The sequence below is a fragment of the Mesoplodon mirus genome (genome assembly GCF_964341445.2).
Source record: "Mesoplodon mirus genome assembly, chromosome: 18".
Taxonomy (NCBI): Eukaryota; Metazoa; Chordata; class Mammalia; order Artiodactyla; family Ziphiidae; genus Mesoplodon; species Mesoplodon mirus.
Genome location: NC_138994.1, coordinates 5,678,279 through 5,700,692, shown reverse-complemented (window position 1 = coordinate 5,700,692; position 22,414 = coordinate 5,678,279). Strand labels below are relative to the sequence as shown.

At 53.0% G+C, this 22,414-nt stretch overlaps 1 protein-coding gene across 3 annotated transcripts; it reads left to right on the top strand.

Moving 5' to 3' along the window:
• Window positions 1-182: 182 nt before the first annotated feature.
• Window positions 183-21,994, top strand: RAB5C (RAB5C, member RAS oncogene family). 3 transcript variants are annotated; one of them, XM_082605216.1, is made up of 7 exons: window positions 184-292; window positions 15,339-15,483; window positions 17,982-18,234; window positions 19,703-19,854; window positions 20,064-20,186; window positions 21,042-21,135; window positions 21,666-21,994. In XM_082605216.1, the coding sequence occupies exons 3-7, from the start codon at window positions 18,069-18,071 to the stop codon at window positions 21,779-21,781; spliced, it is 651 nt and encodes a 216-aa protein (XP_082461342.1). In that variant the 5' UTR covers window positions 184-292; window positions 15,339-15,483; window positions 17,982-18,068; the 3' UTR covers window positions 21,782-21,994. The 3 variants fall into 3 exon arrangements, with proteins under 3 accessions (XP_082461341.1, XP_082461342.1, XP_082461343.1); XM_082605215.1 differs by lacking the exon at window positions 15,339-15,483 and having other exon boundaries at window positions 183-292; XM_082605217.1 differs by lacking the exons at window positions 184-292; window positions 15,339-15,483 and adding an exon at window positions 13,697-13,803.
• Window positions 21,995-22,414: the final 420 nt, after the last annotated feature.

Here is a 22,414-nt window from a genome sequence, read left to right as displayed (position 1 = left end):
GGCTCCTCCCAACGCTGCGAACTACAAGTCCCGCCGCCCTTCGCGCGCGCTCTCCCGCCTCTCCCGCACCCCACGCCGGGACCGCCTGTGAGTCGGCCAAGAGTGCCTCCCATTGGCCTCTCCGCCCTGTCAGTCGCCTGGGAGTATTGAGGGGCGGGTCGGAGGCGGAGATCCGGATCCGGAGCGGCTGAAAGGCGGAAGTGGAGGCCGGAGCCTGGGACACCGCTGGGGGGAGAGGAGCGGAGCCTGTCCGAGCCCCGGCCCCAAGTAACGCCGCCGCCCCGGAGCCGCCGTGAGTGTGCCTGTCCTGGGACGCAGTGTCTCGTTCGTGTTGAAGCCTCTCCGGGGCGGCCCTCCCTCCCGCCTAACCCTGGCTTAGGGGGATACTGACCCCTCCCCCGACCCGTAGCCCCCTCTTAAGGGGCTCCCCAGGCGTCGAGCCAAAGCGGGGGAGATCTTTTCTTTCCTTCCCTTCCCTGCCCTTCGTGAGCCTTGGGAAACCCCTATGGCTCTCCTCTGGCCTGTGCCGGTCCGGTTGTGGGAGGGAGAGACCCTAAGTTCCTCTCCCTCTGCTCCCAGAATTGGAGGAATCTTTGTCAGGTGTGAAGGAGCCTGTCCCCCTTCTCTTTTAGAGGTAGCCAGGAGTGTTGTCTGTCGCCTCTCTTGTCCCCAGCCCCCCCCCCCGCCCCGCCCCGTCCCACAAAAACAGTTGTCGCTCCAGCCCTAGAGGAATTTTATCTCGATTTCCTGGGGCTGGGGCGGGGTGGGGTGGGGGGTGGTCCTGGCTGAGACCGCTCCCACAACTCCTTAACTTCCTCTCTTTCCTCAAGCCAGAGAGCCACCCAGGATCTCAGCAGAGTTTAAAGTCTGGGTCACTCTTTAGGAATGAGCTGTCTTCTCCGTGCCTTGCCCCCTGAGCCCCCAGCCCTGTCCTCTGGTTGTGTTGTGTCGTTCTCTGAGTGTATCTCTGGCTCTTCCTGCCTCTGAACAATTTAGCTGAGGTTTGCTCAATCCTAGCTACAGATCACATAGATCAGGGGGGATCTGCCCGTTCATTATCATGTCTCTCCCCTCCTCCTCCCCCCTTGCTGGCGTCTCAGCCCTGTCCTCCCAGAGCCCGTGAGTGGTTCCAGGCTGCCTCAGAGGGACTGCTCCTCTTGGGACTGCTGTCTGTTGGTCCTTAGAGAAGAGGAAAAAGACCAAAAATAAGGAGTCTGGAACTGAAGAGCCCTGGGCTATCTCTTTCCCACCCTAAACACACACGCTCACCTCCCTGATCAACAGGTCACACCACTTTTAGTCCTAGGGTCTATCTCCATTCCCTTCTGGGCTTGATCAAGTAAGTTGTAGATTGCAGAGGATTAACTTGATATCACAGTGGCACCTCTGGGTCCTTAAGGTGCTAATTTTTGTAGCCCAGGGAATTCCCACACATGCCACAAAGTGCTGATTCCCCCCACCTTTTCCGAGAGACAGCCCGTACTGACATCTGATCCTTGTCCCTTGCTTGGGACTTAGGTGTGTGAAATGGCTGCTGTCTCCGACCAAGCTGGGAGGTTCTTTGTTATGTGGCCAAAGTACAGGCCAGAGACTGCACCTTAATGAGAGCAGCCTGACTCTGAGGCCATGACTGACCCTTGCTATCCACAGTGGAGGAAGGGAGGGAAGCCCATGCAATCTTTGGGAATTTCTGTAGCTCTTCAGTGTTCTGGGCCATCTTTACTGCCCTTGGATGCTACTTATAAGTGTTAAAGTTGTTTCGTCTTGAGAGCTTTTTGACCTCTTCTGGACAATCACCAGTGTCTGACTCCTACAAACATTTGAGCTAGGCCTGGGATGCACACCTTTCATTTTTTATGGAACAACAAAAAAAAGTTTCTTGTTAGAGTCAGCAGTAGAATCACAAGCTCTCTCTCTGTGGACTTCTTTGGAGAGTTTTTGGAGACTTCTGTGGCCAACCTAGTTTCTCTAATCTGGTCAGTCTGTGCCCCTACTCACCGGCCACTGGTCTCTGACCAAACTTACCTCCTCAGTAGTGGGCTGTAGTTTCTGGAACTCTTTGGGAGTCCCAGGATGAGGCTGGCCAGCCTTCCGAGGGGACCTTCTTTGTCTGGACTTGATCTCCCAGCTCTGATTCTAAAGCAAGCTTTTGAAGGAGAAGCTCTCCCTTTCAGAGAGACAGGAAGGCGCCAGTGCCCTGAGTGGTTAGGTGGCCACTTCAGGCATCCACAGATGATAGAGTCCAAGCAGAGATCTGACACTGCTTGTCAGAGAGGGAGGGCTGTGTGTGGGACAGAAGCCCCTCCCCCCTGGTGCCCGTCCTCTCCCGCTTGCCTCTTAGAACCAGTGGGTCTTCTTCTGCCTTTATACTACAGAAGGGTGGTAACAACTAATTTTTATAAATCAGCCTAAAGTTGCCAAGTTCTTTTCCCACGTGTTCCTCACATGTGTTCCTGGGAGACTGTGGGAATTGTATCTCCACTTTCGAGATGCTGCTGAAGGAATTTTAAGTAGTTTGTCTTAGATCACACAGTTAGAAAATGGTAGAGCTGGGTCTTGGGATTCGATGTGCCTCATCTTCCCTAATAGCGGGTCCTCCTTTGGTCTGTCTGTGGAAGGAATGGACATGCGGGTGAGCAAGCAGTGGCCCAGGTGCAGGTCCTTTAGCATCCTCATCAGTGGCACTCCTCCTCTGCTTCCGGTATTCTTCCCCAGTCCTACCCCACCCTCCTGTCTTCTTTCTCCTCTGCGTCTGGGGACCATGGCAGTTATGAGTCCCAAGTCAGTACTCTTCAGGGCCTGAGAGTTTGCTTACATCTGCATGCCATTAATTTCTTGGGAAACTGAAAGCCAAGATGGCTAGAAAATGAAAGTAAAAGTGAGTGGACTCAGGGGTCCCTCTGGGCAGGGTGAAGGGCACCGAGAACTGGGGGAGCTGGCCTCTGCTTAGCCCCCGCGATTCTCCTCTGGCGCTGCCTCCTGCTTCTAGTGGGAAGAGTGTGGCTGTCTACCAGGTGCTCCTTTCACTAGAATTTACGTGGAAACACAGAGTAAGGTCAGAAATTTAAATTCAGCCCCACCAACCAAGTACTTCTTAGAAAGACCCTTCTTCTTCTAACCCTTGCCTGGTAAACAGAGAGGCGGTGTGGTGGGGTGGAAGGCACGAGAGCCTTAGAGTCAACCGGGCCTGAGTTGACATCTGGACTCCCTCATTTACCAGTTGCGTGGCCTTGGGCTTGTTACTTGACCTCTCTGAGCCTCTCTTTCTTCCAGTGAAATGGAGATACAAAATATCTTGCTGAATCAGAAACAAAGGGTAAAGCTAGTCCATTCCCTGGCACAGGATAGATAATCACAAGGTCCGTGGAGTTTTGAAGGTACATCATAATTCATCCCTAGGATTCTGATTCAACATTCCTACCAGTTTTCACTGTGATGCTCAGTGCTTTGATGGATGCTCGGTGCCATACTGTCTTGTTCCATAGATGGTAAACAGAATTGTTGTGGGTTCTATTCCCATTTTACTGAAGAGAACGCTAAGACCATGACTGTGCTCCTCCCACTGGGGTTCTCAGACCCAGTGGACACTCAGAGCCACAGATCTTTGCATCTTCTAGGCACTTCAGCCTTACTCAGTTTTCAACATTTTTATACCAAAACAATCCGGGATCTATTATAGATTGGAATGCAAAGTTTGCATGTATTTAAGCTAAAACAGGAAACTTGAGGACAATATTTTGATTGCAGCAGGCTGCTTTGGGTTCGATTCCCAGATTCCTGGAAGTTTGCATTTTCTCTCCCCCAGCTTGAGTCGGGCTACTTTTGTTGGGGCCCTTTGAGAAACACCGATTCAGGTAGAATTTGTAAACTAGGGTGTCCCCCAACCCAGGTAATAGTGCTTTCAAGAGCCTTGGCAGGGGAGAATTGGAATATTTCTTAAGGAGTTCTCTGCATTAATAGCTTGGTTCTATAAAAGATTAGTTTTCAGAGTAAACATCCCCGTCTCTTGTATGTAGGAACAATAATCCAAATAAAAGCTAAACTTTTTGAGTTTTGCTTCCGACGTGCCAGGCACTCTCCTTTGATCCTTGCGACAGCCCCAGGAGGAAGGTACTGCGTTCAGTCCCCAGGTTATGGTGGGGACGCCACAGTGAGTGGCAGAGCAGGGGGAGGAAGCCTGTGCTCGGATCCCTCCTCCCCCTGTCTCTGGGCTAACTGTGTGCCCTTCCCTTTGCACGGAAGGCCCTTCTCCACCTCCTGCCTGGGAGCAGCATCTCCCAGCTTTTCTCTCAAAGCGCAGTTGGAACATCACTTCCTCTGTGAAGCCTCTCCTCCCTTGAAGGAGGCTGAGGGCTTTTCTCCTCCCTGTGCTTTCCTCTCATTGCTCCTTGTCTGCCTCCTTGTCTAGTGTGTGAGCCCTGTGGGGGCACCGATCGTGTCCTGTTATCTCTGTGTCCAGTCCCACCGTGACACCCAGCATAGTAGGCTGTGGTTGTCCAAGGAAAGGGCAGACAGTCAAACCTCCCCCCCTTTTTTTTGCGGTATGCGGACCTCTCACCGTTGTGGCCTCTCCCGTTGCGGAGCACAGGCTCCGGACGCGCAGGCTCAGCGGCCATGGCTCACGGGCCCAGCCGCTCCACGGCATGTGGGATCTTCCCGGACCGGGGCACGAACCCGTGTCCCCTGCATCGGCAGGCGGACTGTCAACCACTGCGCCACCAGGGAAGCCCCAAACCTCCCCTTGAAGCAAACGCCTGCCCGTTTGCTCTAACATACACAGCGCAGATGTGGTGAACCTGAGATTCACGCTCACGTCCCTCTGATCCCAAAGCCTGAGCCATTTCTTCATCCATCCTCCGCAGAGTTGCTCATAGATGAGAGAGCGGACAGGTAAACGGGATGAACGCTACAGTACAGATGATGTAGGGGGTGGAGACAGGTCACAAACTAAATTTCCAGAGGGTAGAGCTCTCTGTCCGGCACAGTTTCATCAGGAAAGGCAGCATGGCTTTGGCCACCCACAGTCTGCTGACCACCTTCCAGCATACGTGTACCTGGTCAGTGTGCCCCCGCAGCTGTGTGTGGTGAGGCAGCACTGACCCCAGGTCAGGGCTGGGCAAGGGTCTCTGGAAGTGAACTCAGCTCTGGTCCCTGGGTGCTCCTTTGCATATCTGCACAAGCTCATTCTTGAATAAGGGTGGGCCTAAGAAAGGGGTGCCAGCAGAAAAATTGCAAAGGTAGTAGAGTCTTCTCCCAAACCTCCACACCTGGTTTCCACTGTGGTTAACATTTTACGTTATATTGTACATTTGTTGCAATTAATGAACCAGTTATGATACATTAACATTATATTGTACATTTGTTGCAATTAATGAACCAGTTATGATACATTACTATTAACTAAAGTCCATACTTTATTCACATTTCCTTAGTTTTTATCTAGCGTCCTTTTTCCGTTCCAGGATCCCATCCAGGACACCACGTTACCTTTAGTTAGTCTTACCTTTAGTCACGTCTCCTTAGGCTCCTCTTGGCTGTGACAGTTTCTTAGGCTCTCCTTGATGTCGATGACCTTGAGAGTTTTGAGGAATATTGGTCAGATATTTGATAGCGTGTTTCTCAATTGGGATTTGTCTAATGTTTTTCTCATGGTTACACTGGGGCTATGGGTTTGCGGGAGGAAGACCTCAGAGGTAAAGTGCCATTCTCACCACATCATATCAAGGGTGTGTACGATCAGTATGACTTAGCACTGTCAGCGTCAGCTTTGGTCTCCCAGCTGAGGCGATCTTTTTTTTTTTTTTGACCGCGCTGGGTCTTCATTGCGGTGCGTGGGCTTCTCAGTGCGGTGGCTTCTCTTGTTACGGAGCGCGGGCTCTAGGCGCACGGGCTTCAGTAGTTGTGGCACGCAGGCTCAGTAGTTGTGGCTCGTGGGCTTAGTTGCCCCGCGGTGTGTGGGATCTTCCCGGACCAGGGCTCGAACCCGTGTCCCCGGCATTGGCAGATGGATTCTTAACCACTGGACCACCAGGGGAGTCCTGAGGTGATGTTTGTCAGGCTTCTCCTCTGTCTCCCCTCCCCCTTTTTGTGCTGTCCTCCTTGGAAGGCAGTCCCTCTGTGTAGCCCACACTTGAGGGGTGGGGCGTTATGCTCCTGTCCTCCAGGGCAGGGTGTCTACATGAATTACTTGGAGTTCTTGTACACAAAAGATTTGTCTGTCCTCCCCCGTTTATTTATTCACTTATTTATATCACTATGAACTCGTGGGCATTTATTTTACACTTTGGTTTATAATCCAGTACTGCTTCACCTTGTTGTTCAGCTTGTTCCAGCTTCGGTCACTGGGAGCTTTTTCAGCTCCCTTTGACGTACCCGCATCATCTTGGGGTTTTTTCGTTTTTGTTTTTGTTTTTTTTCTCCGCAGTACGTGGGCCTCTCACTGCTGCGGCCTCTCCCGCTGCGGAGCACAGGCTCCGGATGCGCAGGCTCAGCGGCCATGGCTCACAGGCCAAGCCGCTCCGCGGCACGTGGGATCTTCCCACACCAGGACACGAACCCACGTCCCCTGCATCGGCAGGCGGACTCTCAACCACTGCGCCACCAGGGAAGCCCTCGTTCTCATTTTTGATAGCACTTCCTTACTTTTTGGCACTACAAGATGCTCCAGGCTTACCTTGTGTATTTCCTGCCCTGGTCCTAGAATCAGCTGGCTCTCCAAGGCCACTCCCTTTTTAGCAAATGCTTCCTCTCAGTTATGTTGATATGGAGTTTTGTGGTTGGAGTTACGTTATTTCTCCTCTTGATGGTTAGTTGTAGTCACCGAAGCCTCCAGAGGTAGGTGAGGTGGAGCTGCGCCTGGGAAATCCACCCCTGGACACTCCTGGGAGCTGACCCCAACGGCAGGCAGTTGCTTCTCCATACTTCTCCTACCCCTGCCTAATGCTTTTTGACTGATCGAAAAATGGTCGGATTTGGTATTTACTCTGGAGTTTACTATCCAGTTGGGAAGGTGAGGTACATAATCGTTCAGTAGTTCAGGTGCTAAGTTCTCCAGCTAAACCTTCCAGGTCTGGGAGGCGAGTCCATGTGGTCTGGGCCAGCGTTCTTTTGCTGCCATTCAAAAATGGACCTCCCCTTTGGGAGGGTTCATGCAGGGTTTGTGGCTCCAGGCAGGCTCAGGGCAGGCTGTCACTTTGAGCTGTGATCCTGAATCATTGAATAGCTTAAATCCTTCCGTTGTACTGTCATCCTTATGAAGACGTGTAACTTGAGCCCTGCTGGAAACACTAACTTGGGATCTTAACAGGAGTTGGTTTACAAGCCTCTTGCCTTCTATTCATAGCTCCGTGTGTGTCCCCTTCAGGTGGCTCTGTCAGAAGCATCCCAGGCGTGGGGGAGGGCGTGGGGGAGGGCGTGGGTGGCCTCCCTAACCCTGGCTGCTCTCCTAGTCATCAAATTGCTCTCCAAGCCGCTCCAAAGGCTGTGGTGATTAATGACACCAATTTCCAAACCTCTAGCGTTTGCAGCCTGGTTTTTTAAAAGGAACTCTGGTGCCTTTGTCAGCTGTCCTAGTCCTGTCCCCTCCCCCTCTCCACCACTGAACTCCTTCTTCCCTTTCCTGAAAGAGGCTTTGAAATGGAAGGAACAGCATTTGGGCTTTAAGATGTTTTGTGCTGAAGGGCTTTTTTTTTTTTTTTTTTTTTTTTTTTTTTTTTAGAGTTCATGATTTGCCTGGTTAGGGGTTTTAACTCATTGTTGATTTTTTTGGTTGGTGGTGGTCGTCTCCACCCTCCATTCTTGTGGCTTTGGAAGCCAGTCTCCAGAGAATACAAGGTTATGGTTGTTGACAGGACATAGGACATCAGCTGTGAGCTGCTCCTTTTTCTAGGGCACTGGTGAAAGTTGTTGTCTTAGTCTGTTCAGGCTGCTATACAAAATTACAACAGACTGGGTGGCTTATAAACAAAGAAATTTATTTCTCACAGTTCTGGAGGCTGGAAGTCCAAGATCAGGGGGCCAGCATGGTTGGGTTCTGGTGGAAGCCCTCTTCCGGGTTGCAGGTTGCCGACTTCTTGCTGTGTCCTCCCATGATGAAAGGGGCAAGGGCGCTCTGGGATTCTCTTTTAAAAGGGCACTAATTCCATTCATGAGGGCTCTGCCCTCATGGCCTCACCTCCCAAAGGTCCCAGCTCCAAATACCATCACAGTGGGGATTAGGATTTCAACATAGGCATTTGGGAGAGGGACAAAAATATTCAGACTAGAGCTGTTGTCCTTCTCAGCATTCTCTCCAAACGAGGGGCACTGGGGAATGGGGTTCAGGGAAACTGGAAGCAAAAGCAATACGTGAATAAACAGTGTTTGAATGTTTACTCGAGGAATCCACGTCATAGGGACTTCCCCGCCGCGAACATTTATTTATCGAAAGCTTGCTCTGAGCCAGGCCCTTTGCTGCGAGTCTTCGGTGCATCCTTTACCCAGCAGCCCTGGGAGATGGGTGGTGCTGATCTCTCTATTTTACACGGGAGGAGATGGGTTTAGTGACACAACACAGAGTCACCCTAGGAAGTGGTGGCTCCAGGACTTGAACTGAAGTTTGACTCCAGCACTCATGCTCTTCACCCCTGTGTAGAAGGAACCTAAGAGGTCCTGTCTGGGGTGGCGAGGTGTCTCCTCCACTGGGCTATGGCTCTGTTAGGGGATCCAAACTGTCTGGCAGATGGATGTGTATTGAAGCCTTCAGCTGCCCCGTTCACTTGCCAGACCTAACCGGGCTGTACCTACATCTCAGGCTCGCAGTTCACCACATTTATGAACACCCACTGTGTGTCAGGTTTGATGTTATGTGCTGTTAAAGGGAAACCCATAGTCTGCCTTTGCGAATTTTGTAGCATGATCGTTTCATCTGCAACATGCCCTTAGCTTCTCTCACTTTCTCACTCCCAGCCCTCAAGCCCCCAAGTTCTCCAACCTCTTGCCACCCGCAACAGTCATGAAAATTTGGGGCTATGAAGTAGAAGTGTGATTCATTCATCGAAATGATGAATGAATGTTGAGACCCACCTGTTGAGACCCATTCATTGCTTGATTTCTTCACTTCACCCTTCTACATTTTGTTCGACAAAAATTTAAGAAAGAAAAAATCAGCCTAAAATATTGTTCATTGGCACCAGGGCTCCTGAGAGCAGCCATCATCCCTCAGATCCCACAGCAGGAACTTTGACCTTGTTTCTTGTTAGTTGGGCAGCCTCTGACCATAGTGTGTGTGGTGTCTGAGCAGGAGGAATTTGGCTTTGCTAGATCTGATACCTGATTCTCTTTTCCCCTGCTTGCCTCTGAAGCATGACCTCTGCCCTCTGATCTCTGTTTAGGAGCTGAGGGCAAAACAAAGAGAGTGGTAACTTAAACTGGCTTTCTTTTTTTTTGTAAAGACAGGAAGGGTTTGTGAGAGGTGTCAGTTGTTGGTATGAGTAGCTCGATACGCAGGTGTTGCTGATGATCCTGACTTGCAGCAGAGGTTCTTGGAGTCTTTCTGGGCCTGGGGCAGCAGCTGTCCAGGCTGGTACTCCTGGCCCCTGCAGAGACCTTCCCAAGACAGAGGGATCAATGGGCCCTGTATTGTTGAGATCCTAGTTAGCACCGTGTGAGGAAATAGTAACTGCATGAGCATAAACAGCTCAGACACAGAGTAATCGTGAGGCTTGTGGGTCAGCTGGTCTCCTACAGCTGTCCTGACTGGCTTCCACATGACCTGTGCTCCGTCCTGGGGCCACGGCAGGTATAGGTTGTGGCCGGGGAAAAAGCTGAGCCTTGTCCAGCTCTCTTTGTGTTGCAGCAGCTGGGGCGGTGGGGGGAGGTGAGCCACCACACAGCCTTGGTCCCATTCCCCCCGCACCCTGGACCCCGGACCCTGTAGCCGGATGCGTGTGTGGGTTTGTGCCACCGAAAGTGCCAGACTTCACATTGGGCTTTTGCTTGAGGCTTCTTAGAGAGCTGCCCTCCATGGGGCCGGAGAGTCTGCCACAGCCTCGCTGGCTGAGGTGTGCTGAGCCGGAGTCCAGGCCCTCTTAGGAGTAGCACGCGTAGGGCCGAGAGCCCCCCGGTGCCTCTTCGAATCCGTAGGCAGCACGAGCCTTGCCTGGTGCAGCTGTAGGCAGACCGCTGTCTGGCTGGCTTTCCCCATGACCCCACCACCCAAGCGCCTGGCTCCTCTGTGGCCAGCGGGGCCGGTGAATGAGAACCCTAGAGCCGCCCCTGAATCCCGGGGCCCTTCCACAGATGGTACGGGCAGCCACACCGGCCAGGCTGTGCCAGCAGAGCCCTGTAGATAAGCCGCTGCCCCCGCCCCCCCCCCAGCAGCCTTCCTCCCCGTGGGCGCAGGAAGAGAGGGACCGGAGGTTTTCATCCTGGGCCTGGAAGTTAGCGCTGACTCTGCTTCTCCTCCTGTCCAGGGAGCCCGTCTATGGTTGAGAGCTGAGAAAGCAGCTTGGAGATCGGAGAAGGATTTCTTGGTGCTCTTGCTGGGGCAGGGCCGCGGGAGGCTGGGGGTCTGTCCTCAAGAGTGGCTTCCACGCAACTCGGCCTGGCATCTATGCTGAGCGACACAGCCGGTCTTCCCAACAAGGGAGAGGGCTGCAGGAGCAGCTGTGCTCTGGCCTGGCTGCTCCTGGCACAGTTCCATGTTCAGCCCAGACACCGGGCAAGGACCACTCAGTCGTGTGTATCCAGGGTTTAAGCCTCTCGGTGCCCCTGCACACTGGCCCCTTTGGCAGGTGTTGGTGGAGTTCGTGGACTCCGTGCTCACAGGCGTCACTGTGGTGCAGGAGTCTAGGTACTCAGCCCCAGTAGAGTCTTACTGTTGAAAGGGGAGTGAAGTGAAACTGCTCCCAGTTAAGGGAGTTGGGCGGGCTGGGCAGATTTAAGGGCCTGCCCCAGCAGTAGGGGCGCCCTCTCACTCTCAGTCCCCCTCTGGGATGATCTCCCTCCCTTCCCCCTGGAGAGGGAGTTGTCTTGCTGTGGCTCTGTAAAGGCTGCATACCCTTCCTCTCCTGCTGCCGTCTCCCCTAAGCCCCCTACTTACTGGTGGGAAGAGGCTACAGCCCTGGCCTGATACAGCCTGTCAGCATTCTCCCCGAATCTCAACCTGCACTGTTAAGCTTCTGGCTTCCAGGGCCCAGCTTCTTGTGTGACACGCTCCAGGTGAGACACAGGCTCTCTGTGTGGCAATTCCATAGTCCTGGTCACACAGGGAAGACACCCCTCTCTTTGATTCCACCCCTAAACCCCTTTTCCCTCTGCAGATACGCTCTGGATTGGTTGGGGAGTGCGGAGCATCACACCATCGTAACCTCTTTCTCCCTGCTGAAAAGACTTAAGCGTCAGCTTCTCTTTTTACTATCATGAAGCTTTAAACAACTTTAAAATTCTTTAGCTCACAGTTAAATACAAACAATAAATATATTCTTAATATGTATGCAGCAGGCACATTTGTTTATGCTGAATCCTGCTATCTTGCCCCTTATTTGTTTGGGTATCTTTGTTCTCTTTTGGACCTCTTCTAATTCAGACATCATCTTTTTCATAGTCTTTTTTTTTTTTAATTTATTTATGACTGCGTTGGGTCTTCGTTGCTGCGCATGGGCTTTCTCTAGTTGCAGCGAGTGGGGGCTACTCATTGCGGTGGCTTCTCTTGTTGCGGAGCATGGGCTCTAGGCGCGCGGGCTTCAGTAGTTGCTGCACACGGGCTCAGTAGTCGTGGCTCGCGGGCTCTAGAGCGCAGGCTTCAGTAGTTGTGGCGCACTGGCTTAGTTGCTCCGCGGCATGTAGGATCTTCCCGGACCAGGGCTCGAACCTGTGTCTCCTGCATTGGCAGGCGGATTCTTGACCACTGCGCCACCAGGGAAGCCCCTTTTTCATTGTCTTTACTCTGAATTTTTTTATACTAAGACAGAAAATATTTTATATACAGGGGAGCTAGATTGGTATCATATTTCTAAGCTTTAATTTTTCATTGCTGTATGCAAAATTCTATACCAGCAGGATTTTTAACGTTTTTATTGACATGTAACTTACATACAGTGAAGCTTACAAATCTTTTTTTTTTTTTTAATAAGTAAATGTATTTATTTATTTTTGGCTGCATTGGGTCTTTGTTGCTGCGCACAGGCTTTCTCTAGTTGTGGTGAGCGGGGGCTACTCTTCCTTGCGGTGCGCGGGCTTCTCACTGCAGTGGCTTCTCTTGTGTAGCACGGGCTCTAGGCACGCACGGGCTTCAATAGTTGTGGCTTGCAGGCTCTAGAGTGCAGCCTCAGTAGTTGTGGCTCACGGGCTTAGTTGCCCCGCGGCATGTGGGATCTTCCCGGAACGGGGCTCGAACCCGTGTCCCCTGCATTGGCAGGCGGATTCTTAACCACTGTGCCATCAGGGAAGTCCCGAAGCTTACACATCTTAAGTGCATTTTTACATTTGTAGACGTCCATGTATCTACTTCCCAAGTCAAGATAATAGAACTTTTCCATCCAGCAGCGTGTTTTTTAAATTTGATACAAACTCCTTTTCCCATAGTTAAAAGCCATATTTTATTAAAGCATAGACAGAAGGTGGTGGCCCCATTATTCTTAGTGGATGTGATGACGTTATTAATCTTGGGTTTTCTATCTCTGATGGTGGAGCCTTGCTGGAGTTACGAGTCCTGGGCTTGGGCTCTGCCACCACCTGGCTGTGACCCTGGGCAGGTCACCTTGCCTCACCTCCATCTCCTTCTCTGTAATTATGAAGAGGAGTTCTGAGCTTTGACAACCAGTGAGTCAAAGCTGCTTAGTCAGGCTCTTCGCAGGATAACAACCCTGCCGTTCTTCGTTAGGACCTCATCTTCAGGAGAGTACTGTACCATGCACACCATGTGTTGTTTCACTTAACAGCTCTGTGTGATTGGTATTAAGTAATACCATTTTATAGATAAGGGACTGAAGCTGACAGCGGTCACTCACCTGCCTCGGCCAAGGTCACTCAGCTAATAAACGGTGGAGCCAGGCTTTAACCAAACCCAGTTCAGCCTCCCAAGTCCTGAATGCTACTTGTACTAGGAAGGAGTGGGGGACCTCATGGGGCTCTTGGCTTGTGTTGCTTCAGATTCTTCTTTCCTCTGTCTCTGCAACCAGCTTGAGGCCTGCGTAGTCCTGCTGTGAGTCTGCCCTGTGGTCCTGGGTGCCAGTAGTGGTGGGCTTCCCCTTTGAGGATGAGCTGTGTTCTTGAGTCTATGGGTAAATCATCTCCCCTGCTGTTCTGAGCGTTTTAATGTCTTCCACCTTAGCTTTTGGACCTAATTACCTCTCCCGTATCCCCTGATTTTTTCATTTATTCTCTTTAAGCTAACAGGTTGCTTCTGATGTCCTCTTGCCCAACTCTCAGGGTGTTAAATATTCAGGAATGCTTTTATCCAGAGTAAAGTGTAGCTGAAGAGTCACCGGCCAGAACCGCCTCCAGGGGCCCTGGTTGGGCTTGCTGGGTTCTCAGCACCACGCCCTCCCCACTCCTCTCCCTGTCCTGGTCCCAGGGGGCCCCAGGCTAACCTTGAGTGAGCAAATCTAGAGCAGACCAGCCTCTGGCCAAAACAAAATCTGGTTGGTTTCCTTAATCTGCTCACTATCCAAGCTGTGCCGGGACTCAGCTAGAGGAAGTCTCCGAAGCAAACAGGAAGCACACAGGAAGCACGAGAGACACCCACCAGCTGGAATTGCTCACTCTTTACCAGAAGGACAAAGAGTATGAAGTGGGTGACTTCATGGATTAGAGAAGAGAAAGGTGAACATTTCGAGTGGAGGCTGGGGGGAGGGGCGACATTCCAGCAACATCTCGCATTGTCGAGAAGGCTTCAGGTGTGGCAGAAAGCCAGGAACCAGTCTCCTCCGCCAGCCTGGTCCGCCTGTACTGTCCACGGCACCCATCCGGGGGACGCCTTTCTGTTTCTCACATTCCTCCCTCCTTCCTGTGTCAACTGCAGCTCTTGGGCTTAAATCAGCCTCCTAGAATCACTTGGGGATTATTTTGTTTTATTATTTTATTTTTTTGGCCGCGCCGCACGGCTTGTGGGATCTTAGTTCGCTGACCAGGGATTGGACCCGGGCCCTCAGCAGTGAAAGCTCCCAGTCCTAACCACTGGGCCACCAGGGAATTCCTGGGGAACTTGTTTTAAACACATTGATTTCTGGACTGCACCTCTAGAGATTCTAGATTCAGTTGGTCAGGCCTATTTTCTAAACGCCCCGGGTGATTCTGATGAAGAAAAGTTTGAGACCCACTGACCCACAGTGTCCAGAGCAAGGAGGAGCAGCGTCCCGCTCTTCTTCCCTCTTTCTCTCCCCGCTTGGGCCCAGGATGGGCTGGGCGTGTGCCCATTATGCCTGTTCACGGGCCAGAGTGTTTAGGAGCTCCGATCCCTTCTGCCCTTTCGTGTGCCCTGTGGGGAAAGGTGTAGGATGCCCCCATCCTCGAATTCTCTCCCGTTTCCCGTGACGCTTGTTCTCGTGGCCGCTGAAGAAACCAGGTTTCTGATTTGGAGCGTGGCGGAGGGGGTCACGGCAAGGAGGGGCCCTCGAGGTGCTGCTCTACCCATTTCAGCAGCTTCATGAAAATATCCGGGAGGAAATTCATCCCACTTGTGTGTTTTTCCTGGTGCTGGAGAAACTGGTTTTTTTAAAAATATTTTTTTTTTGGCCTATTCTGTATCTTATAAGGAACTTTGACCACAGCTTTAGCTCTTAAAGGGAATTGGATTTTGGTCTGAAAGAAGGCTTTTACTGGGGACTTCCCTGGCGATCCAGTGGTTAAGGCTCCGTGCTCCCAATGCAGGGGGCACGGGTTCGATCCCTGGTCAGGGAACAAAGATCCCTGCAAGCCACGTGGTATGGCCAAAAAAAAAAGAATTATTAAAAAACCCGAAGACTTTTACTGTGCCATTTTGGGTTATAATTCCATCATTTGACTGCGCCCGTGGGTAATTCTAGCTGCTGGTTCAGGAGGAAAGATTCCCACAGTGGGCTTGCCTCCCCCAGACAGCAGGCAAGCTCAGTGAATTCACTTTTACCACCTGCCAGGGGCTCCGTCTCTGATTTCCCAGTCTTGGGAGGGGAGGACCTAGGGCTTCCTGGGGCTCTGAGTGTGGCCTTTGCCTGTCTGAGGCACCTCCGTGTCTCCATGTGCCCTTCATGGCACAATCAACTTCCTCTGTGCTTTATTGATTGGGAAGGTTCAAGACCTCTGCTCGTGTGATCACTAAGTGGGTCCAGGAAAACCACGAGGCAACAGGCCATAAAACAATGCTGTGTGTGCCTGCTCAGGTATCTGTGGAAAGCAGGACCAGCATCCAGGCAGAGCATGTCACCAGGCAGTTTGCGCCAGGCGGAGCACCTGACAGCGCTTAAGAAATACAGACACAGGCCCTTCTCCAAACCTTCATCGGACCTCCGGGGGCTGGCTGCACAGGTGATTTTGTTGTGCAGACAGGGTTGAGAACCGCTGCGTGAAAGTTATTTGTCTCTTCTGGCTTGTTTAAAAAATCAGATGCTGTCTGGGCAGGTTTGGAAACCCACTGGTTTGATAGGGACGAGACTTAGATGTTACCTCTGTTTTTCTTGACTTGTAGATGCTGGTTACCTCCTACCCCAGTGGCCCTCAGCCCCAGCTGCTTTGGTTTTCCTGGAATCAGAGCCTTCACCTCTGTTCCCCTCACCCCACTCATTCATACCTCCTTCTCCAGTGCCCCAGCCACGCTCTGTTGCCCGGCCAAGATTATGTGTCACGTGGATTCGTGGTAATCACCAACCTGTAATTCCATCGTGGCTTCCCATCGTCGCTGTTGCCTGGCCTGGCCCTGGGCACCTCCTCCCACTGGTGGCAGGAATACACAGGGACCACAGGATCACTGTGACTGTCAGCCAGAGCCAGTCCTCGCTGGGCCAGCAAAGCTGCTGCTACAAAAAGAGTCTCTCATTCACCCAGCAGCCCGAAACCAAGCACAGAGGGTGGGCGTTGCCTCCACCGTTCTTCCTACAGCCGGGAGGATGGCTGGCGTCCAGGCTCCGTCACCATGTGCTGGGTGGCCTTGAGCAGGGCATTTAACACCTGAGCGCAGGCTGTTCATCTGAAAAATGGGAGATGGTTTTAAAGCTTAAAGGAGATCATGGTTGTGCAGGTGTTCCGTAAATGTTAGCTGTCTCTGAAAATCATCTCATTTGGTGAGCGCTCTTTGAATTCCCTGTTTGTCCAGAACATTGCTGTCCAGGCAGCAAAGAAGCCAGAAGCACAGACCTCGCCTCAAGGGCCATAGTGTAGAATCTTGCCAACATCATTGACTGGGGTGAAAACAGAAAGCATCTTAAACTAAAATATTTCAAAACTGGCATTTCTTGTCACTAATTGAGATTCCACCCCCCCGATGCTTCCTTCCTTGTACCCTTGGGGAATAGGTGGCCCCCGCTTCAAGCCTCTTTTCCTTTAGTGCCGTCCAGAAAGGAAACTGTTGTTCCTGGTTAGTGAATCACTCTTCCTGAAGCTCACTTTTTAAATGAGTTGCTGGGAGAACTTGGACGTGGAGAAACGATTGGAGGTTGCACAAAGCAAGCCCTCTGTGCCTGCTTCTCGCATGAGCCCAGACCATTGCTTCCCACAGACGTTCCCCTCTTCATTCGCACCCCGTCCTCTGACTGTCAGGGAACGCGCTCCCCGCGCTCAGGGGCAGGTCAGGGTTGTCTTGCTCCGAAGACCCTTCCTGCATAGACTCTATTCTGCGCAGGGCATTCTCATCCAAACCCTTTCTTCTCAGCTTAGGTTCAGATGCCGCACAGCGTGTTTAGGACACAGTACCTACTCAACAGTGCTCGTTTGTCAAACATTCTGTGTACGTTCTGATACCTTTTCGTATCAGTCTTCTAGAGGCTTCTGGAGATAGCCTCCTCATCCTTCTTTGCAGTTCCAAAACTTAAAAAAAAAAAAAAAAGCTGGCGCTTCCGAGGGTACCACTGACTGAGTGACTAAGATGTCAGCGCAGGAACACCAGCTGCCGGGTGTGCAGGTCTTGGTCTCGGTACCCGTGTGTGTCTCCGCCCTCCCACACCTCCCCCTCGTCCTCCCTCAGCCCTGCCTCTGCCAGTGGAGAATGGAACTGAGGTCTCTATTTAAAAGGGAAATTTGGCCGCTGTTCTGACTGCCAGCAGAGCTCGCTGGCTGTGGTGTGTGTTTGGTTTTGTGTGTGTTTGGTTTTTTAATGTGTGTGAGACTTCTGGCCCATCAAAAATGAGAGAGCTGCGGGGACGAGGCTCAGGATGAGCGAGTGAAATAAGGCTTTGATTCCAGCCTCACACTGAGACCGGAGACGGCAGGACAAAACAGCTCTTTTGATAACGACTTGCACCTGGCCAGGCCCTGGTCCCTGAGTGCCCACGAGGTTGGCCGAGCACCTTGTCTGAGGAGCTTTCCACCGGGACTCCCCGTTCCCTGGTTGGCCTCACCACCCACTCTGGCTTTGCACAGAGGCAGGCTGTGATCTGAGCTACCAGACTGCAGGTCAACTGTTCGTTGAGCTAGATCCTAGTGTCTCCTGAGCCATTTTTCGGTACCCTGTGTTGCCTGTTGACTTAACTGTCACCAGGCTGGCATATGCCCATTCCTCTCCTGTGGGTGTTTATTTGTATGTGAGTGTACATATCTGGGGATGGGAAGTCAGCGTGTTTGCACAGAACTGTGATCCTAGAGTTGGGGGACCACTTTTCGCTTTACTGTCGGATGGCTGTAGGGCCAGGAGATGTGTGGTACAGCCTAGTTAGGGCTCATGTCCTAACTTGCAGAGAAGCCGGACAGGGGGTTAGGGAGAGGGGAGGCAGTCAGCCAGGTCATCAGAGCGGGGCAGTGACCTGTGGTTTAGAGAGGGCTCCCTGGGCGGCAGTCTTTGGCCTAACCCAGCACTTCCGATTTCTCCCTTGCAGTTGGAGGCCCCTCCCCACTAAGTGCCTCTTTGCACAGCACTGGCCCCCGCCCCCACGCTCACCGGCACCACTGCAGCGGGACGGGCCATGGCGGGTCGGGGAGGTGCAGCACGACCCAACGGACCAGCTGCTGGGAACAAGATCTGTCAGTTTAAGCTGGTCCTGCTGGGGGAGTCCGCAGTGGGCAAATCCAGCCTCGTCCTCCGCTTTGTCAAGGGTCAATTCCACGAGTACCAGGAGAGCACAATTGGAGGTGAGTGGGCCCGAGGGAGAGGGGGTGGCCTCAGGGAAGTGGAAGAAATGCCTTGGCGCGAGGAGACGGGAAGCTGACTGCCCAGGGGCTAAGCATGCCTGGGGCAGCGGCACCTCGCCTCATCTGGGCCCTGGAATCAAACCCAGCAGCTGGCCTCCATGTCAGAGTCCCAACAAGCATCTAGTAGGAATTAGCTGAGAGTCGAAAACTGCCTTCCTCTCCTGGTTCCGTCTCTTTATTTCTTTGTGTGGCCCCGGGTACACCCTTCCACGGGCCTGGGGAGGGAGAGGCTGCGTCTGCCTCTCTGAGGGCTCTTCTTACCGCTACCAGGCAGTGCATCTACCCCGGCCTCCCCCACGTTCCAGAATGGGGAAATGGCCTCGTGAGTGGGCTGGTGTTTCTGAAGCTGACCTTTACCCCTTTCTTGAGCTCAGAGCCCATCATTGATTTCCCAGTGGTCAGCATTGAGCACGTGAGGGTCTGGACTCAGCCTCCTGCCTCAGTGGCCAGTACACAGCCCGAGGGGCTGGGGCCGACCTTGGGCTTGAGTCATCCTTTTTCTGCCCTCTTGGTTGGCAGGAGGTTTCCAGGCAGCTGGAAACAACGGAGGCCGTGTCAGCAGTCTTCTGCTGCCTCCTCAGCACGAGTCAGGAGCTGGAGAGGGGAAGTGAGGCCGTGCCCCAGGCCCCTCAGGGCGGAGGGGGGAGGGCCGACCAGGAGAGCGGGCTTCCTGCACAGAGCCGCTGGGATCCTCGGCTGGGACTCCCACCTGCCAGCCCCAGCTGCGAGGCTCCTTTGAAGCACGTGCACAAGTGCCGTGTGTTCCCCTGCCTCCTCAGGTCAGAGATGGGGTCACTGTGTTCCCTGAAGGTCGAGCCAATCAGGAATAAAGTCGAGGGCAAAGCCGAGGGTGGCGGCTAGCCAGCGTGCCTGGAGGTGGCAGGGGTAGCGGGAAGCCGGCCACCCAGCCCCCGCCTGGCATTAGCACGGCGTGTACTTCAGTCTCCCCCAGCGTGGCTGAGTGTGTGTGAGAGTGTCCTCAGGACACCGAAGGCCAGCCGTGCCCCTGGGTTGGAGCAGACGGAGGGGCTAGGACTGTTCTCTGAGGGGAGGGAGGGGAGGAGGAGCGTGGGCCCACCCTTTTGTGCTTGGAGCCAGGCTTCTCCTAGACTTTCCCTGTCCTGCCCCTGGCCGCTGTCCTTCAGGGAGGGCTCCTGAAATGGCTGAGGTACAAGCAGGCTTCCCTTCTCCTCCCACTCTTGCCTGGCTGGGTCTGTAAAGCCTGTGCAGCCCCCAGCCCCCTCGACTCACAGAAGTGCCCGCTCCACCTGCCTTGCTCGGCTTCTCTGGCCGCTGGGTTGGGGGTTTTCGGGCTTCTAAGTGCCAGAGCCCGGGTGGCACGGTGCAGATACGTGAGGGTGTCTCCTCGGCCCCTCTGCGCCTGGTAACACTGCCCTCCCTCTTCCAGCGGCCTTCCTCACACAGACCGTCTGCTTGGACGACACAACAGTCAAGTTTGAGATCTGGGACACAGCTGGACAGGAGCGGTATCACAGCCTGGCCCCCATGTACTATCGGGGGGCCCAGGCTGCCATCGTGGTCTACGACATCACCAACACAGTAAAGATTTTCCCTTGCTTCTCGACCCTTTGTTCCTGAATGGGGTGGGGGTGGGCATATTTCCTCTGGTGTTCGGGGGTGTCTCGCCAGAATCTTCAGGGTGATGACATCTTAGACACCTCGGCTCCACCAGCGCCAGCTTCTCCAGTGAACAGCCCTGGGCAGGATGCCTGCTCCGTCCTGTTGACGCTCTGGCCCTGTCTCCCCAGGATACGTTTGCACGGGCCAAGAACTGGGTGAAGGAGTTGCAGAGGCAGGCCAGCCCCAACATCGTCATCGCGCTCGCGGGCAACAAGGCCGACCTGGCCAGCAAGAGAGCCGTGGAGTTCCAGGTGGGGGACGGACCAGGCCCCGGGGGAGGACGAGCCAGCTCCGCTCGGCTTCCCCAGGCTGTCCGGGCTTTGTGAAGGGCCGCATTGGGCGACAGCAGGGGAGCTTCTGTTTGCTGTCCCCTCGCGGCTCGAGCATGGGCCTAAAGGGGATGCCGTCCACCACTCTGCCTTCTCTGTCAGTGGTGGTGGGGTGTGTGTGCATATGGGTAGCAGAAGCTTCAGCTAATTTTCTCTATGAACTGGCTTTTTAACGAAACGGTGAAAAAGACAGACTCTTCCAGGTAATATGTGCAATAGGAGATTTTAAACAGTACAAGAAGGTATACAGGATGAAATTTGGGTCTCTGACCCTAGAAACTCAATCTCCCTTCCCCCAAGTTCCTCGCAGTTTCTTGTCTTTCTGGAAACATGCACAAGCATATGAATCCCTTTCTTTTCATACCATATACTTAACTTTTTTACCACTCCCCACCCGATGGACTTCTAGGTCGTGTGTAATTGCAAAAGACTGGAAACAGTGCAGTAGTCGACATCACATACTTTTGTCCAAATGTGCACGTGTATTTGTAGGATAGCTTTCTAGAAATATCTCCTAGCCTAGTGATTTTGAAGAGCAAGAAGGCAGAATGGGCCTATGGAGACCTGAGTCAAACTTCTGCCGACGTGTGTGAGCTGAGAGGTGCTGTATGTGGAGTGGGGAACTCAGAGCAGGGGAGCCTTAGGCCTGAAAACCCCTGTGTTGTCTCTGTTGTGTGGAAGACACTGTGATCAGGGAAGATTTTTATCCTGGGCCTCAGCCCCTGCCAACTGTCAGTGTTTCCCTCCCACCCACTTTCTCACCTCCATCCAAATCAGGAAGCACAAGCCTATGCAGAGGACAACAGTTTGCTGTTCATGGAGACATCAGCAAAGACTGCGATGAACGTGAATGAAATTTTCATGGCAATAGGTAAGTTGCCTTGGCTCTCCTCCCCCAACCAGGGTGTGTTACTTGCCTGCTGTTCTGTAGTAGGTCTGTGGGGTCCCTTCACCAACAGATCTTTTACCATTTTTGATACTTTGATAAAATTGTTTTCTTTGTCATCTGACTCTCAGATATAGATAGCTCACTCCAGAAGTTTCTAAAGCCTGGGCCAAAGTCTCACCACTTCACTTCCTGACCCTGCAGCGTACCACCCACCTAAAGCTGTACATCACCAGCCCCCTACCCACTTAGGATTTTGGGGGGCTCATTTGGCTCTAGAGTCATCCTGTGTGGGTTTGAATCCTCGCTCTATCACTTGCTGACTCTGTGGTCCTGGGCAAGTTATTTAACCCCTCTTTGCCTCAGTTTCCTGAAAGACCCAAAATATACTTGGCACATAGAACACACATCCATCAGGATGTTGGTTATCGCTGATTGGGTGGTACCCAAGTAGACTTGGGAGAGTACTAGGGTTCCCCCACAGACACCCGTCTTCCCCCTCGTCTCCCAAACAGCTAAGAAGCTTCCCAAGAACGAGCCCCAGAATACAGCTTGTGCTCCGGGCCGGAACCGAGGAGTGGACCTCCAGGAGAATAACCCTGCCAGCCGGAGCCAGTGCTGCAGCAACTGAGCCCCCCTTACCTGCCCACTGCCCCCACCTCCTCCGCCTCAACGACCCGACTGGAATCCACTCTAACCAATCGCACTTACCGACTCGGGCCACCACTGGGGGGCAGGGGGAGGGGCCCACCATGGTTTCTCCATATCATTTTGATCATAGGCCGGAGTGAGTTATTCCACCTGCACCTTTCTGTACAAATACTAATTCAATTTTAAGTCTTAAGTCACTTTTTTAATATATATGATCTGCTCTTCCCACTTCTGCCCTTTCTACTGCTCTCCCACTCCTCCTTTGCCGGTAGTAGCCACGTGCCCGTTCCCCCCCACCCTGGTGTATGGGGAGGCGGGGGTTGGAGCAGTTACCCTTCTTTCCCTCTTGCTGATTAGCGGGCTCAGCAAGAGCATCCATATCCTTAACTGTGTTTGGAGTGCGCTTCGTTCTGGGTGACGGGGCAGGTCCTAGGGGCCAGGGAGGGGGGAGACAGCTCTTCCCTCAGCTGGCTGTCATCAGGCTGCAGCGTCCCCTCCCCACCCCCTGACTCACAGCTGGGAGAGAACCCACAGCATTACCACAGCATTATTGTGACAGCCACGAACCCATTGCCCACAGCCCCCTTCCCCCTCGTCCTTGGTCACCCTGACC